The sequence below is a fragment of the Acipenser ruthenus genome, chromosome 34, assembly GCF_902713425.1.
Source record: "Acipenser ruthenus chromosome 34, fAciRut3.2 maternal haplotype, whole genome shotgun sequence".
NCBI classification, from domain to species: Eukaryota; Metazoa; Chordata; class Actinopteri; order Acipenseriformes; family Acipenseridae; genus Acipenser; species Acipenser ruthenus.
The window spans coordinates 4,273,809-4,289,469 of record NC_081222.1 but is presented as its reverse complement, the minus strand read 5'-3'; the positions used below and the strand labels follow the sequence as shown (position 1 = coordinate 4,289,469).

General features: G+C 39.3%; 1 protein-coding gene across 1 annotated transcript in view; it reads right to left on the bottom strand.

The window, feature by feature from the left end:
• LOC117965599 (syntaxin-binding protein 2-like) overlaps positions 1 to 13,002 on the bottom strand; it is a 41,865-nt gene extending 28,863 nt beyond the window's left edge. The window contains exons 1-3 of the mRNA XM_059007132.1: positions 12,893 to 13,002; positions 2,968 to 3,017; positions 2,061 to 2,142 (exon numbers count right to left, since the gene is read on the bottom strand). Of these exons, the coding sequence (XP_058863115.1) occupies positions 2,061 to 2,142; positions 2,968 to 3,017; positions 12,893 to 12,929 (169 nt within the window). The 5' untranslated portion in view covers positions 12,930 to 13,002. The remainder of the gene's footprint in view (positions 1 to 2,060; positions 2,143 to 2,967; positions 3,018 to 12,892) is intronic.
• Between the last annotated feature and the right edge of the window lie 2,659 nt (positions 13,003 to 15,661).

Below are 15,661 nucleotides of genomic sequence, written 5' to 3'. Positions count from 1 at the left end.
ACATTTAGAAGTACAGTACTGTGCAAAAGTTTTAGGCAGGTGTGAAAAAATGCTGTAAAGTAAGAATGCTTTCAAAAATAGACATGTTAATAGATTATATTTATCAATTAACTAAATGCAAAGTGAGTGAACAGAAGAAACATCTAAATCAAATCCATATTTGGTGTGACCACCCTTTGCCTTTAAAACAGCATCAATTCTTCTAGGTACACTTGCACAAAGTCAGGGATTTTGTAGGCATATAGTCAGGTGTATGATTAAACAATTATACCAAACAGGTGCTAATGATCATCAATTCAATATGTAGGTTGAAACACAATCATTAACTGAAACAGAAACAGCTGTGTAGGAGGAATAAAACTGGGTGAGGAACAGCCAAACTCAGCTAACAAGGTGAGGTTGCTGAAGACAGTTTACTGTCAAAAGTCATACACCATGGCAAGACTGAGCACAGCAACAAGACACAAGGTAGTTATACTGCATCAGCAAGGTCTCTCCCAGGCAGAAATTTCAAGGCAGACAGGGGTTTCCAGATGTGCTGTCCAAGCTCTTTTGAAGAAGCACAAAGAAACGGGCAACGTTGAGGACCGTAGACACAGTGGTCGGCCAAGGAAACATACTGCAGCAGATGAAAGACACATCATGCTTATTTCCCTTCGCAATCGGAAGATGTCCAGCAGTGCCATCAGCTCAGAATTGGCAGAAAACAGTGGGACCCTGGTACACCCATCTACTGTTCGGAGAAGTCTGGTCAGAAGTGGCCTTCATGGAAGACTTGCGGCCAAAAAGCCATACCTCCGACGTGGAAACAAGGCCAAGCGACTCAACTATGCACGAAAACACAGGAACTGGGGTGCAGAAAAATGGCAGCAGGTGCTCTGGACTGATGAGTCAAAATATGAAATATTTGGCTGTAGCAGAAGGCAGTTTGTTCGCCGAAGGGCTGGAGAGCGGTACACGAATGAGTGTCTGCAGGCAACAGTGAAGCATGGTGGAGGTTCCTTGCAAGTTTGGGGCTGCATTTCTGCAAATGGAGTTGGGGATTTGGTCAGAATTAATGGTCTCCTCAATGCTGAGAAGTACAGGCAGATACTTATCCATCATGCAATACCATCAGGGAGGCATCTGATTGGCCCCAAATTTATTCTGCAGCATGACAACGACCCCAAACATACAGCAAAAGTCATTAAGAACTATCTTCAGCGTAAAGAAGAACAAGGAGTCCTGGAAGTGATGGTATGGCCCCACAGAGCCCTGATCTCAACATCATCGAGTCGGTCTGGGATTACATGAAGAGAGAGAAGCAACTGAGGCTGCCTAAATCCACAGAAGAACTGTGGTTAGTTCTCCAAGATGTTTGGACCAACCTACCTGCCGAGTTCCTTCAAAAACTGTGTGCAAGTGTACCTAGAAGAATTGATGCTGTTTTGAAAGCAAAGGGTGGTCACACCAAATATTGATTTGATGTAGATTTTTCTTCTGTTCACTCACTTTGCATTTTGTTAATTGATAAACTATTAACATGTCTATTTTTGAAAGCATTCTTACTTTACAGCATTTTTTCACACCTGCCTAAAACTTTTGCACAGTACTGTATTTGTCACAGTTATTAAATAAATCAAAACACACCTATTTATTAATGTTTCATTTCAAAACAAGAAAAGCTGTCCTTCCCTCACCTTTACCACGGAGTACCAATCACTAACAACTAACTTCCGCATTGAGTGTTTAAAAGGCGATTGGAAGCACATTTTCCCCTTATCCAGGGAGCTCACATTTTTACTGCCGTATCAAAAGGATAAGAGAAAGTAAGACAAACAATCGCTTAAAAATATACATGAGTTTGTTAGTTTGATCACAACAGGGTCTGTGTTAAATAACACTGTCTGATTGAAACAAGACAAACTGAGGGACCGCACTGTTTTGTGTTGAGTAATTGAAACGTTTTATTCCATCTAATTAATACCTGACAACTTCAAAGTTCTTAAAGGTAATTACTCAGAAGCTACGAGTTTGGCACACCCCTAGTCAATACGAAAAGGAATTAAAATCGCTCTTACTTGTTATGCCCTCTGCCATGATATCTGACATCTTGCAGCAGGCAGACAGCATCCTCATGCTGGAATGGTCCACGATCAACACCTGAAAACAAATCCAACTTTAAAACAAGCCCTTCAGTTTATTTATCATGTTGTATCGCTGGGCCAGTCTTTAAAACGAAAGTGCTTAAAATAACATTTATAATTATAATTGAATTATAAGGGTGGTTCAGTCAATAGAAGGCTCTGTCATTTTTTGTGATTAATTTATAAGGTGTACACTGGAACTGCTCCAAGTTACCTTACCTTACATGTTAGAGGCATGTAACTCTACCTATGCAAAAAAATCAAATCATGTGCCTACTTTTAAAAGGCATCTCATCTTTGGAATTCATTGCCTTCAAACAGAAAAATAGCCTCTTCACAATAGCTTTAAAATCACTCATCAATATCTATTTCAAATCTGACCAGGGCTGCGAATCCTGTAAATCCTGACTATGACCAGGAGCATGTGAATTAGAATGGTTTTCTTTTCTGTGCTTTTATTTTGTATTACAGTTTGTATGATTGTTTTAGGTGTTTTTGTCCTGTCTGAATGATTTGTCTCTTTTTGCCATTGATTTTATAATGCTATTTCTTGATGCCTTCTCTTGCCAGGACCCCTTGGTAAAATAAACGCATTTGAAATTTGAAATATGAAACTAATTATAACATTTTTGTAAATGTATACCTGTACCCCATTTGGATTTATAAGGATTTATTTTCAATTTCTATAACATACAGGTAAAGCCACATGCATGACCGCTGCTGGTTCTGGGTAGAAGATGTCTTATACAACAGGTCCAAATGTACGCAACTGACTGAACAGAAGTCAGGTTTACAGCCTTAAATAAAACAATGAAAACCCTGTTTGTGGTGTTTCACTAACCTTCCATTCTCCGTCCTTTCTCACACTCTTCACTGCGCCACTCAGGATTTCTACAGACCAAAAAAAAACACATTATTGCGACATTGTGCTTTGGTATTGCACTGTGGAACACCGCAGTATCACAGGATGTCAAATAGGACCAGGCATAGAGGTTTGTTTGAGCTACTTAAGCAGAGGGAACACTACAGCCTCTTTCCGTGGCTTGAAACCTGGTTCCAGGAGACCGGAAGACCTCATTTGAGGCCACTTTGCTGTATCAAACCCCAGCTCTCCCCTGGTAGGCCATGCAGTGCCTGAAACCTTTGTGTTGCCTCAGCTTAAGAACAACTTTAGATTTGCAGTGATTAGGATGAGCAACAATATATTTTGCCCCACTGACCCAAAAAAATAAACTGATCAATAATGTTGTCTGACCACAGGAGAAACCCCCACCTTAGCCACTGCTGTGTTGCTGTAGTGTCAACTAGGTTCATGCATCGTCAAGTCAGTGTCAGGTTCAGCTTTTCTGTAAAATGTTCTAAAAAAAAACAAATCCAGCTTATCTTAAACCAAGATGATCTAAGCGGGCTTCTCTGCACTGAAATGAAATGAAGTGATTCATATAACTTTTTTTCTTCTTGAAAGCATACTTTCAAATGAAAATAATATGTTGCTTGTGTTTTTTTGCTATTGACTCTCCTTTACTTTCAATCCGCTATGTTAGCTTAAGTGCAAACAGAACACTGCTACAATACATGGGGGAAACAACAACCTTACAAGCAGCTAAAACTAGGAGCTGTCCGGAGACAGATCTGAGGTGTGACAGTGACATAGTATACTGTATTACACGCGACTCTCACAGCTTTAAGAAGTGTTGCTGCATTAACATGTGACCGGACACAGCACCTGACACCCTTATAAAGGTTTCCCACAATGAAAGCATGGTAAAGCATAGGCAAGTGTTGTAAAGCACAGAGTGGTATAATAAAGCATATTAATAAACATGGCAAACCAGGGGAAACTATAATACATGCATTGTATAGCCATGGGAAGAGCTTAGGGGAAAGCATTGACTGTAAAATTACTGTGGTGAACTATTATAAGTGTATTTTCAACCCTTTGTGATCCTTCTTAAAAGATTAAATTTATAAAACTATACAGCATGCTTCGTCAAAGGCACCTGTGTATTTTTCATTACGTCAAGAGCAGAATAATATTTCTCTTATACCAAAATACTACATCGAATAAAAATACATTAAAGTACAGATTTATCAAATGGAACAAAAACGGCTTGACAGCACATTGCTCTGGCTTTAGTTTCCCTCAGCAAGCTCTGCTCTGCTGCGTTGTGTAACCAAACTGTGACAGTCTGGGGGTGGATTGTGTCACTTGAGGAAAAGCTTAATCTGAAGCATCATCCTCTCCTTCCACATTACAGACAAAAAATGCACAGCCGTAAAACCAGATCAATTTTCTAATGTGTGTTAATTACACAGAAAGAAAGTTCCATGGCAGGAGCCCCAAAGGAAGCAGGAGCAAGTGCTAGAGCATCCCAGCCAGACAATGCTATTTTTCATTTTAAGTGAAAACGTTAAAAGAATTCTCAGGGTGAGCTAGTCCAGGGATGGAAATAAGGCTCCTATTGCATAGCAGTTTCACCCATTCCAGGTTGTACTACGAACATGATTCGTCCCAGTGTGTAGTAACAAGCTCAGGGGAGGTCCAGAAGCATTTAAACTAGAAAGGAAGGGGGGAGAAAACAAAAAAACAGAAGGGAGACCACATCATGACAAGGGCAACAACTCAGGTAAGACCTCTATTAAATGTATTTATCTTAATGCTAGAAGTCTCAGAAACAAAATGTTAGAACTTGAAGCTACTGCACTAACAAGTAACTACGATGTGATAGGTGTTACAGAAACTTGGTTGTCTGAGAGTGATGGAGACGAATATAATATTAGTAGGTACACACTGTATAGGAAAGACAGGCAGGACAGAAGAGGCGGAGGGGTAGCGCTATACATAAGAAATAGTCTTGAAGCCCAGGTGTTAAATCTGGACAAAGAAAACAACGCAGAATCAATATGGGTCAGAATACTGGACAAAAATTCAAAGGGCATAATAATAGGAGCATGCCATAGACCGCCAAATTCAGACGCTGAGCAAAATAATCTGTTATACAATGACATTAGAAATGCGTGTAGAAAAGGAGAAGCCATACTAATGGGGGATTTCAACTTCCCCCGTATAAAATGGGAGAACCCGGTGGGGAGCACGACGGACGAATTTTAAATGGTGGAAATGACAAATGACTGCTTCCTAACGCAATTTGTCAAGGCACCGACTAGAGGGGAGGCATGCCTTGATTTAGTCTTTTCAAATAACAAAGACAGAATAACTAAAACAGAGGTCAGACAGCCATTGGCAAACTCAGACCACAACATGTTCTCATTTGAAGTATTTTTTAAAACCCCAAAAGGAATGACTAAAGCTAAGGTTTACAATTTTAGAAAAGCAAACTATGAAGGTATGAAACAGAGACTAACAGAAGTAGATTGGAGTAAAATAGAGAAAACATCCACAGAAAAAGGATGGCTGTTTTTTAAAAATGTAGTACTAGAGGCACAAAACAATTACATCCCAAAAGCAGACAAATCTAAATCTAAAACAAAATGGCCAAAATGGTTTAATAGATCAATCAACAAAAATATTCAGTGAAAAAAGGCACTTTTCAGAGCGTTTAAAAGGGACCAAAAACAAAGTACACAGAAAGAGTACTTGGAACTGCAAACACAAGTCAAAAAGGAAGTTAGAAAGGCCAAGAAGAGATAGAAATCAATATTGCTAAGGGGGCTAAAACCAATTCCAAAATGTTTTTCCAATATTATTAACATTGACATTCAAAGAGGAGGTTAAATGTCTAAGAGACACAATTGGCAAAATCATAGATGAAGAAAAAAAATAGCAAATATATTAAATGATTACTTTTCACAGGTTTTTACAAAGGAGGACACGAACAACATGCCTCACATGTTGACCTGTTCCTATCCAATTTTAAATAACTTTAGCATAACAGAGGCAGAAGTGTTAAAGGGACTAGGAACTCTTAAAATAAACAAATCCCCTGGGCCGGATGGGATCATCCCAATAGTACTCAAAGAAATTAAAGAAGTTATTTACAAACCGCTAACCAAGATCAGGCAACAGTCTCTTGACACAGGGGTTGTACCGATAGACTGGAAAATTGCAAACGTAATACCGATCCACAAAAAGGGAGACAAAACTGAACCAATAAGCCTGACTTCTATTATATGTAAACTTATGGAAACTATAGTAAGATCCAAAATGGAAAATTACCCATATGGGAACAATATCCTGGGAGACAGTCAGCATGGTTTTAGGAAAGGGAGATCATGTCTAACTAACCTGCTTGATTTGTTAGAGGATGCAACATCGACAATGGATAATTGCAAAGCATACGACATGGTTTATTTAGATTTCCAGAAAGCTTTTGACAAAATCCCGCATAAAAGATTAATTCTCAAACTGAACGTAGTAGGGATTCAAGGAAATGCATGCACATGGATTAGGGAGTGGTTAACATGTAGAAAACAGAAAGTACTGATTAGAGGAGAAACCTCAAAATGGAACGAGGTAACCAGTGGTGAACCACAAGGATCAGTATTAGGTCCTCTGCTATTCCTAATCTACATTAATGATTTAGATTCTGGTACAGTAAGCAAACTTGTTAAATTTGCAGATGACACAAAAATAGGAGGAGTGGCAAACACTGTTGCAGTAGCAAGGTCATTCAAAATGATTTAGACAGCATTCAGAACTGGGCAGACACATGGCAAATGACATTTAATAGAGAAAAGTGTAAAGTATTGCATGCAGGCAAAAGTAATGTGCATTATAAATATTGTATGGGAGATAATTGAAGAAGGGAACTATGAAAAAGACCTAGGAGTTTATGTTGACTCAGAAATGTCTTCGTCTAGACAATGCTATAAAAAAGGCCAGCAAGATGCTCGGATATATTGTGAGAAGTGTTGAATTTAAATCAAGGGAAGATTCTGCTCTAGAAAGAGTGCAAAGAAGAGCAACCAGAATTATCCCGGGTTTAAAAGGCATGTCGTATGCAGACAGGCTAAAAGAATTGAATCTATTCAGTCTTGAACAAAGAAGACTACGTGGCAATCTGATTCAAACATTCAAAATCCTAAAAGGTATAGACAATGTCGAACCAGGGGACTTTTTTGACCTGAAAAAAGAAACAAGGACCAGGGGTCACAAATGGAGATTAGATAAAGGGGCATTCAGAACAGAAAATTGGAGGCACTTTTTTACACAGAGAATTGTGAGGGTCTGGAACCAACTCCCCAGTAATGTTGTTGAAGCTGACACCCTGGGGTCCTTCAAGAAGCTGCTTGATGAGATTCTGGGATCAATAAGCTACTAACAACCAAACGAGCAAGATGGGCTGAATGGCCTCCTCTCGTTTGTAAACTTTCTTATGTTCTTATGTCTTATTAGCCTCATATTAAAACCAAGAATGGATAATAAAAAAAAAAAAAGCTATGCAATGGGAGTTAGTTTTATTTCCATCCCTGTACAGTATTTATTTAGGACATTTTGGACATAACATTTGTGTGTCCAATATCTGTTTTTGGCATGCAAAGTTTAAAGCCTTAACCCATCAACACCCCTTCCATGGAAACATGCAAATCGGAGTTCAACAAAGAAATACTTCCTCAAACCACTCACTGCCACCAGTGTCCCTGATACAGTAAGCAGCTACCACAACTTCCTCAATTGCTGTATAGTTTCCAGAATGTCACTGGGGAGACTCTCCTAAAGGGCTGCAATTGCACACTAAATCTGGTTTAAGGGCTATCTTCGCAGCAGAAAGCAGCATTATACATGAAACAGGGGTTTTGCTGTTGCTCGTCACTCTCGTAATTTGCGAATGTTTTTTGAAAGTGCCGACAAAAAAAAAAAAGTGAAATTGTCACTAGTGACGATCGTTTCTGTTTGTACTATAAAAAAAAATCCCTTTTGTTAAAGTCACACACGACGTCTCTTTCTTCAAAAGAAGGGATCACTAAACCATAGAGTCACTGCTGCTGATCAGATCAGAGCCTCAGCCTCTCGATTCATTGACTCTGCAACGTCCTCATCCCGTGGTAGGCAACGTAAATGCAGTCAGCCATTCAGTGCCTCAGTTTCATGTTGCGTGTCAGTTGCCATGGTAATTGAAAAAATAAGAGCACGCTAAAAGAGCAATGTTCTTGTATTGACGGTGTGCTATAGACTCAAGTAAATATACAGAATGTCGTAAACAGTCAAGCACTCACCAAGCATCTGCTGTTAAGCTTATATATTTATTACTGAACATCATAATCATAAAAAACAATGAAGCGAATTCATGCAGACGCGTTGCGGCCACTGGCCTTCATCAGTGCAGTACCAATTTAAATCAAACACATACAGGTGAGACATGTAATAATTAATTATTCAATTATCTTTCAATAAAGCAATAACACTCAATACTTTTAGTGCCCAACTCAAACGATGTAAATACAAAATAAAAATATTTTATTATTAAAACATATAGACCAACACTAAAATATGTATATCCAAGTATAGTATATTGTAAAATTACAAACTAGAACACAAAATCATAATGGACCACTAGATGCAACAACAATAGATATGATTATAAAAAAGGTGTAAACAACAGCTTCTCGTTCATGCCACCAGGAGATGCAGTTTGCAAAGTGTGTATCCAAGAGGCTTCCCTTTGTAGTAGCAGTTTATTACAATCTCCACCGACGTGGGGTATTAACCTCTTCCATCTCTATAAATCTGAGAGTACGCTATGTTGTTGCTCATTAAAATGTCTCGCTACACGTGATCGTATATAATCATTATTCCTAATAGCGCTTTTATGTTCACTTATACGCGTTTTTAATTCCCTAATGGTCTTACTCACGTAGCACAGACCACAAGGGCATTTCAACAAATAGACTACAAACTTGGTAACACAAGTAATCCTACCTCTTACTTTAAACTGCTTATTAGTTTTAGGATGGGCAATTGGATCGCTTTTTATCATTGCATTGCAACAAGCGCAATTGTGACAATTAAAGTTACCTTGTGGTATCTGTGTTAAAAAGTGAGACGATGGAATAAAAGTGTCTGCTTTAACAAATACATTTCTTTGTCTTTTAAATGTAAAGCTTGGAGGATACTGATCTTAATTTGGCTGACAATATATGCCAATGAGTCTGTATTATGTTTTTCATTGTATTTGAAATAGGTGAGTAGGTAGAAACAAAAGTGTTTAATTTTAGCTGTCTTAAACTGATGTGTAAGTAACTGGTCTCTATTAAGAGACATGCATTTAGATAAAGCTTTGTCGACCAAGTATGTTTATATCCTTTCTGTTTTTCATCTCATTAGCTTGTAATACAAAATCATCCTCAGACCTCACAGATATGTCTTAATCTAAGGAATTGACTATAAGGCAAATTGTGTTTCAAAGAAGGAGGATGATAGCTAGAAGCATTTAAAAAACTGTTACGATCCGTGGGTTTCCTATATAAAGTGGTTACCAGGCGATGCCCCACCTTCACAACTTGGACATCTAGAAAAGTAACCATACTCGAGCTAATCTCTGAAGTAAACTTGTGTGTAGGTTTAATGTTATTGACATATTCTTCAAACTTACTCAACATATCTTTAGGTCCAGTCCATATAAAAAATATCTCATCAATGTAACGTAACCACAACTTTAGATAAGATTTGAAAGGATTATTGTTGTAAATGTAATCGTGTTCAAATTTACCCATATACAGATTGGCATAGTTAGGCACCATTACTGAACCCATTGCTACACCCTGAATTAGGAGAGCATAAATATTCTCAAATCTGAAATAATTTTTATTTAAAATCAAAGAAAACAATTCTATCAAATATGAACTAGGGGGCATCACCTGAGAACCACAGTTAACATGGTAACCCAGACTGCTTTATGAGGCTGTACGAGGTGCTGCTGACAGCTTCTGCTGCTGCGCTTTCACGACTACAGAGAGTTCTGCTCAAACCTTTGCATCCGCAGTGAAAGCGGTAAGCTTGTGCGCGCGAATTAAAAAACTAAACTGTTAGCCAATACTGTAAAATGCCGCAGAAGAAAAACCACTCATTTTTTCAGCGCGGCCACAGCAAGAGTGAAATAGAACAAACAGAACAACACGTTGTAGAAGATGAAGACTTGGATTCGGAACACCAGACAAAAAAGAAATATTGTACTTTAATTTAGGAAACCTGAAATCAATATAGAAATAAGTTTGTTGGTTATGAAATATTGACTTATTTGTGTACCATTGCCATATGAAATGTTGCAAAATAATTGCAATAAATAAATAAATAAATAAATAAATAAATAAATCCTGGTATAAGTACTTCATAATGCATTCTGTGTCTATATGTAGCTTTTCAGGGCAAATAAGTCTGGTTCTTGAGTTTTAAAGTTCTAAAAGTTTACAGCTGTAAATGACCAATTTATTTAAACTGTAGAGCATTATTAAAATGGTTTAATTAAATAATTGTTTTGGTCAATACAGTGATTTAAGGTATAAAATAAAACAGGATTCATAACACCCTTGAAGACTTGAGCTGTGCGCCAGTAGTGACTACTGAATATCTGGAGTGACTAATGTTTTTAGAAAGGATTAGTCACTAGTGACTACAAAAATCTAGAACCCAGGGGAAACCCTGACATGAAATAAGCATGTACATGGTTGGGAGTTTATCTTCATTAGAACAGTACACACATCTAAACATGTGTCCATTGATTAAAACACTAATTCAAAGTTAAGGTCGGTGAGGTGAATACAAACGGACCACCAATAATGTCATTATGTACTGAGTTTTAGGAACGCTAAACTGGACTGGTCAAGCTGCTGTTTTCTGACAGACTCATCTGAATGAACACACCTTCCATTTGGGCTTGAAACTTGCACAGCCCTGCTGCACCCAGTTCTGGGTTTCAAAACTTTTCTAAATGAAGTATGATATTGAAATGATCTGGAGCCAATTTGGGCAGGGTTCGAAAATCACAGTAGTCTGCTGCACACAGTCTATTATTAAAATGATCCAAACAGCCAGGAGTTTGAGCAGGGCTAGAAACTGACACTAGTCCTGCTGCTGCCAGTCCTGGGTTTCAGAGCTCCTCTGCTCAGGTATATTATTTAAAATGAGCAGGTGCTAAGAGTCTGAACAATCAGTAAATCTCCTCTGGACTGATCACATTTCTCATCACAACACACACTTAAGTCTATAGGTTTGAGTTGTTCATGCAGCTATAAGGGAGGAACAATTTATTTATCATTAAACTCCTGATCATTTTATTAATATGGCTTTGAAACCAGGACTGGGTGCAGGGCTAGTGCAAGTTTCAGCCATTAGGAGTCAAACTTGCTTCTGTGACATGGATTCTAGGGATAATGCTGTTGTGTGTATTGTAGTGGACTTTCTGCTTTCCAGCCTGCCTGTCTTTACTACCCGATTCTGGGCATTAAACAAATCCACTACAGGTGTGGTTCAGCTTTGCCAACAGGGCTCTGACAGTTTGTCCATGAAGAATGCATGTCTGTAGATTTTAATTTCAGTGCTGAGAAGCCCACTTAGATCATCTCAGTTTAAGATAAAATTCTAGTCAGGGTGTCACATTATAACTGGTTTTGTTTACCATCAAGTAACGTTTTAATTGACCTCTTATACAGTATATAGTACCAGTCAGTATATTATTAATTTGCTTTGTTGTTGTTGCCTGATCAGTTTATTGATCGGAACATTCTCTATTGCTTAATTAACAGGAAGCATTTAGCAATCTAGAGTTTAATAATTGCACAATTCTTGCGTTGAGGGTTTCCCCTTGACTGCAAAATTAAATCTGTGGATTCAAAGAACTAAAGTTCAACCGAACTGCTCATGTACTTTTCTAATTTAGCAAAAATGTATTGGAGTCATACAGTACCGGCCCCTACAGAAAGTCTTTCTTGTGCTTAAGGTTTAAAATGCAATTTCTCACAATGGCTAAACTAGTTATATTACATCTGTCTTATGACAGGCACTAAAGGCAGTCGTAAAGAAGGCATAACAAAAAGCTTTCTTAATGAATCCTCTTGTAACCGTAACCTTGATGCAGATTGTGTTTTGCGAACACATGTTTTCATCTTGATTTTCCCAGTTATGTCATTTTTAATTTTCATGTCATCGATTCAAACTCGCGGTTATTTTTATTTTAAAAACACCATATCCAATGCACAAAAACAGAGAAACACTGAATTGTGCTTAAAACACTGGATTGTGCTACCTAGAAGTTTCAACGTTCAAACCACAGCCATTCCGTAGAAAGCCCTGTGTTTCTGAATACAACCCTAAACACTATACACCACCCGTACTTCTCTTCCATTAGTGTGAAATGTTTTTTTGTTTGGTTGAAACTGTATTTGGTTAAACCGCTTCTAGTTGTCGCACACAGAAACATTTTGCGTACACTTTATATTACAACTTAACAGGACTTACACTCAGTACAATGCGGTAAGACGCTAGAATAATAACTTTGAAAAGATGTCCCGGAAATGACAACATGACAGTCTTCTTGTTTAATGAATTTAATTGCGCATTAAACTAAACAAATAACAACGCATCCTGTTTTTGTTTTGTTTAAAACAAAATAGGTTTATTTGATAAGAACTAGCTTCCTACTGGATTTATTGAGTCATCTGTGTTTACATTTTACGCTGTCAGTCACTCTATTACCATTCCATAACATTGGCGGTCAGTTGCGTATTTGCGTCAGCATATGATTTAATGTTTTTTAAGAAAAAAAACGACAACTCCGATAACCGTAAACCAAGATTAATGTTCCACTCACTTTCTCCGACAACAGCCTTCAGGCCGCTGGGTGCCATCTTGTTGCTTCCGGCTTTGAGAACAACACCGCCCAGCTGACAAACACAAAAACTAAAAACCAGTACGTCACATCTGGCTAGCTGCTTAATACAAACACATTATTAGAAGAGTTTCATTTGACCAAAAAAGTATTACTAATGTGTAAACGTTACTGTCAGTGTTACGTGTTGTTGTTGTGTAATAATAATAATAATAATAATAATAATAATAATAATAATGTTTTACAGGAGGCTTGGTGTTCCAGTGGTTAAAGGGGCTTGCTACCAGGAGGTTCCTGTAAAGTCAGAAAGTGGTTGACAGACTTTAACTGCTACATCATTATAAGGTCACTTCATGTGCAGCTGGTATTACCCTTGGCCCACAGAGTCTGTCCTTCATATAATTTGAGTGGGGGCACAGATGGGGGCCTTTGCTTGTTGCAGAGGATGTTAATTCAGTTGCAAGAGCCGTGTATAAGTGTTTTGCTAGAGTGAATATATATTCTGGAGAATTATGAAAATATTACTGTAGGTTAATTTTAGAGGTTTAAGAATTACACAAGTACAGTGTATTCCAATTAATTGCGTACATGATAATTGCATATTCCTGTTAAATTAAAAACATTTCTTATGTTAATTGCATGTCCCGTGTGCCTCACACTTGTATGCATTTAACCAGAATAGGGAACATACATTTTCAAAAGAAACATACTTCACAATTGTATGCAATTATCAGGTATACTATTACACAGTATATGTTACTGATAATTGCATAAAACTTTACAGTAGGCACCTGGGCTATGCAGTTGACAAGAATCTGCTGCAATAGGACTTAATATGATGTGCTTCTGGTGTTATTGAAAGTTGGATTTCAGTGCTATTTGCTTTAATGGTCTCTTAATAAATTCAGTATATATTGAACATTTCACCTGCCTATTGTTTGTGTTTACAATTGGAAAAAGAGAAACTTGAGCCCTCGTACTAAAACAAAAAACAAAAAAAGAAAAAGGTTTCCTTGAGGTATTAGGGGCAATTCACGGTTTTCTTGCATTCATCTATTTTGTTTGTTTGTTTGTTTTTTTAGGGGGGGAATCTGGCAACACTGAACGAGACGCTGTCAAGCAAAGAGAGTGTTCGAGGTCGCAATCGTACCTTTCATTCTCAAAGCGATGCACAAAATAAACACCCAAGCATGAACACAAAGCATCATAAAGAATTTGTTTTCTTCATTTTATTTAATTTCAGATGACAACCTTTTCAAACCTGGCAGCAGAGACAACCCTGGAACAAAAGAAACAAGTAAAGAAATGAAAAACAAGAGATGAGAAGCAGTGAGTCATGCGTGAGTCTTAATCTTAAATGTTAATACGTGGAGTTTAATTCAAACCATCTATACACCCAGGCAATCACTGTTAAAATAGGGGTTATTCTGCAGGTCGATACAGTTAAAGTACCCTGGGCTTTACAGTGCTGTTGTGTGACTGGGCTGATCTCGTGGATTTGAACGCTGCACTTGGAATAATAAACCAGCGCATTTTAAAAATGACATCTCTTATAGAGAGTTCACTGTGGTTAGCCATGGTAAAGACATAGCAACGAGCATTTGTAAGCTTTTAAATAGTACTGTTGCATGAAACAAACTCATTATTGGAAGGGATCGGAGGAAGAGACCATGTTCTCTGCCAGCGCAGCCCTGGTACTGTGTGGATGCAGCAGTGCAGGATGGAGGGCACCGTCCTCATTAACACCGTGTTCTCTGCCAGCGCAGCCCTGGGACTGTGTGGATGCAGCAGTGCAGGATGGAGGGCACCATCCTCATTAACACTGTGTTCTCTGCCAGCGCAGCCCTGGTACTGTGTGGATGCAGCAGTGCAGGATGGAGGGCACCATCCTCATTAACACCGTGTTCTCTGCCAGCGCAGCCCTGGTACTGTGTGGATGCAGCAGTGCAGGATGGAGGGCACCGTCCTCATTAACACCGTGTTCTCTGCCAGCGCAGCCCTGGTACTGTGTGGATGCAGCAGTGCAGGATGGAGGGCACCGTCCTCATTAACACTGTGTTCTCTGCCAGCGCAGCCCTGGTACTGTGTGGATGCAGCAGTGCAGGATGGAGGGCACCATCCTCATTAACACCGTGTTCTCTGCCAGCGCAGCCCTGGTACTGTGTGGATGCAGCAGTGCAGGATGGAGGGCACCGTCCTCATTAACACCGTGTTCTCTGCCAGCGCAGCCCTGGTACTGTGTGGATGCAGCAGTGCAGGATGGAGGGCACCGTCCTCATTAACACCGTGTTCTCTGCCAGCGCAGCCCTGGTACTGTGTGGATGCAGCAGTGCAGGATGGAGGGCACCGTCCTCATTAACACCGTGTTCTCTGCCAGCGCAGCCCTGGTACTGTGTGGATGCAGCAGTGCAGGATGGAGGGCACCATCCTCATTAACACCGTGTTCTCTGCCAGCGCAGCCCTGGTACTGTGTGGATGCAGCAGTGCAGGATGGAGGGCACCGTCCTCATTAACACCGTGTTCTCTGCCAGCGCAGCCCTGGTACTGTGTGGATGCAGCAGTGCAGGATGGAGGGCACCGTCCTCATTAACACCGTGTTCTCTGCCAGCGCAGCCCTGGGACTGTGTGGATGCAGCAGTGCAGGATGGAGGGCACCGTCCTCATTAACACCGTGTTCTCTGCCAGCGCAGCCCTGGTACTGTGTGGATGCAGCAGTGCAGGCTGGAGGGCACCGTCCTCATTAACACCGTG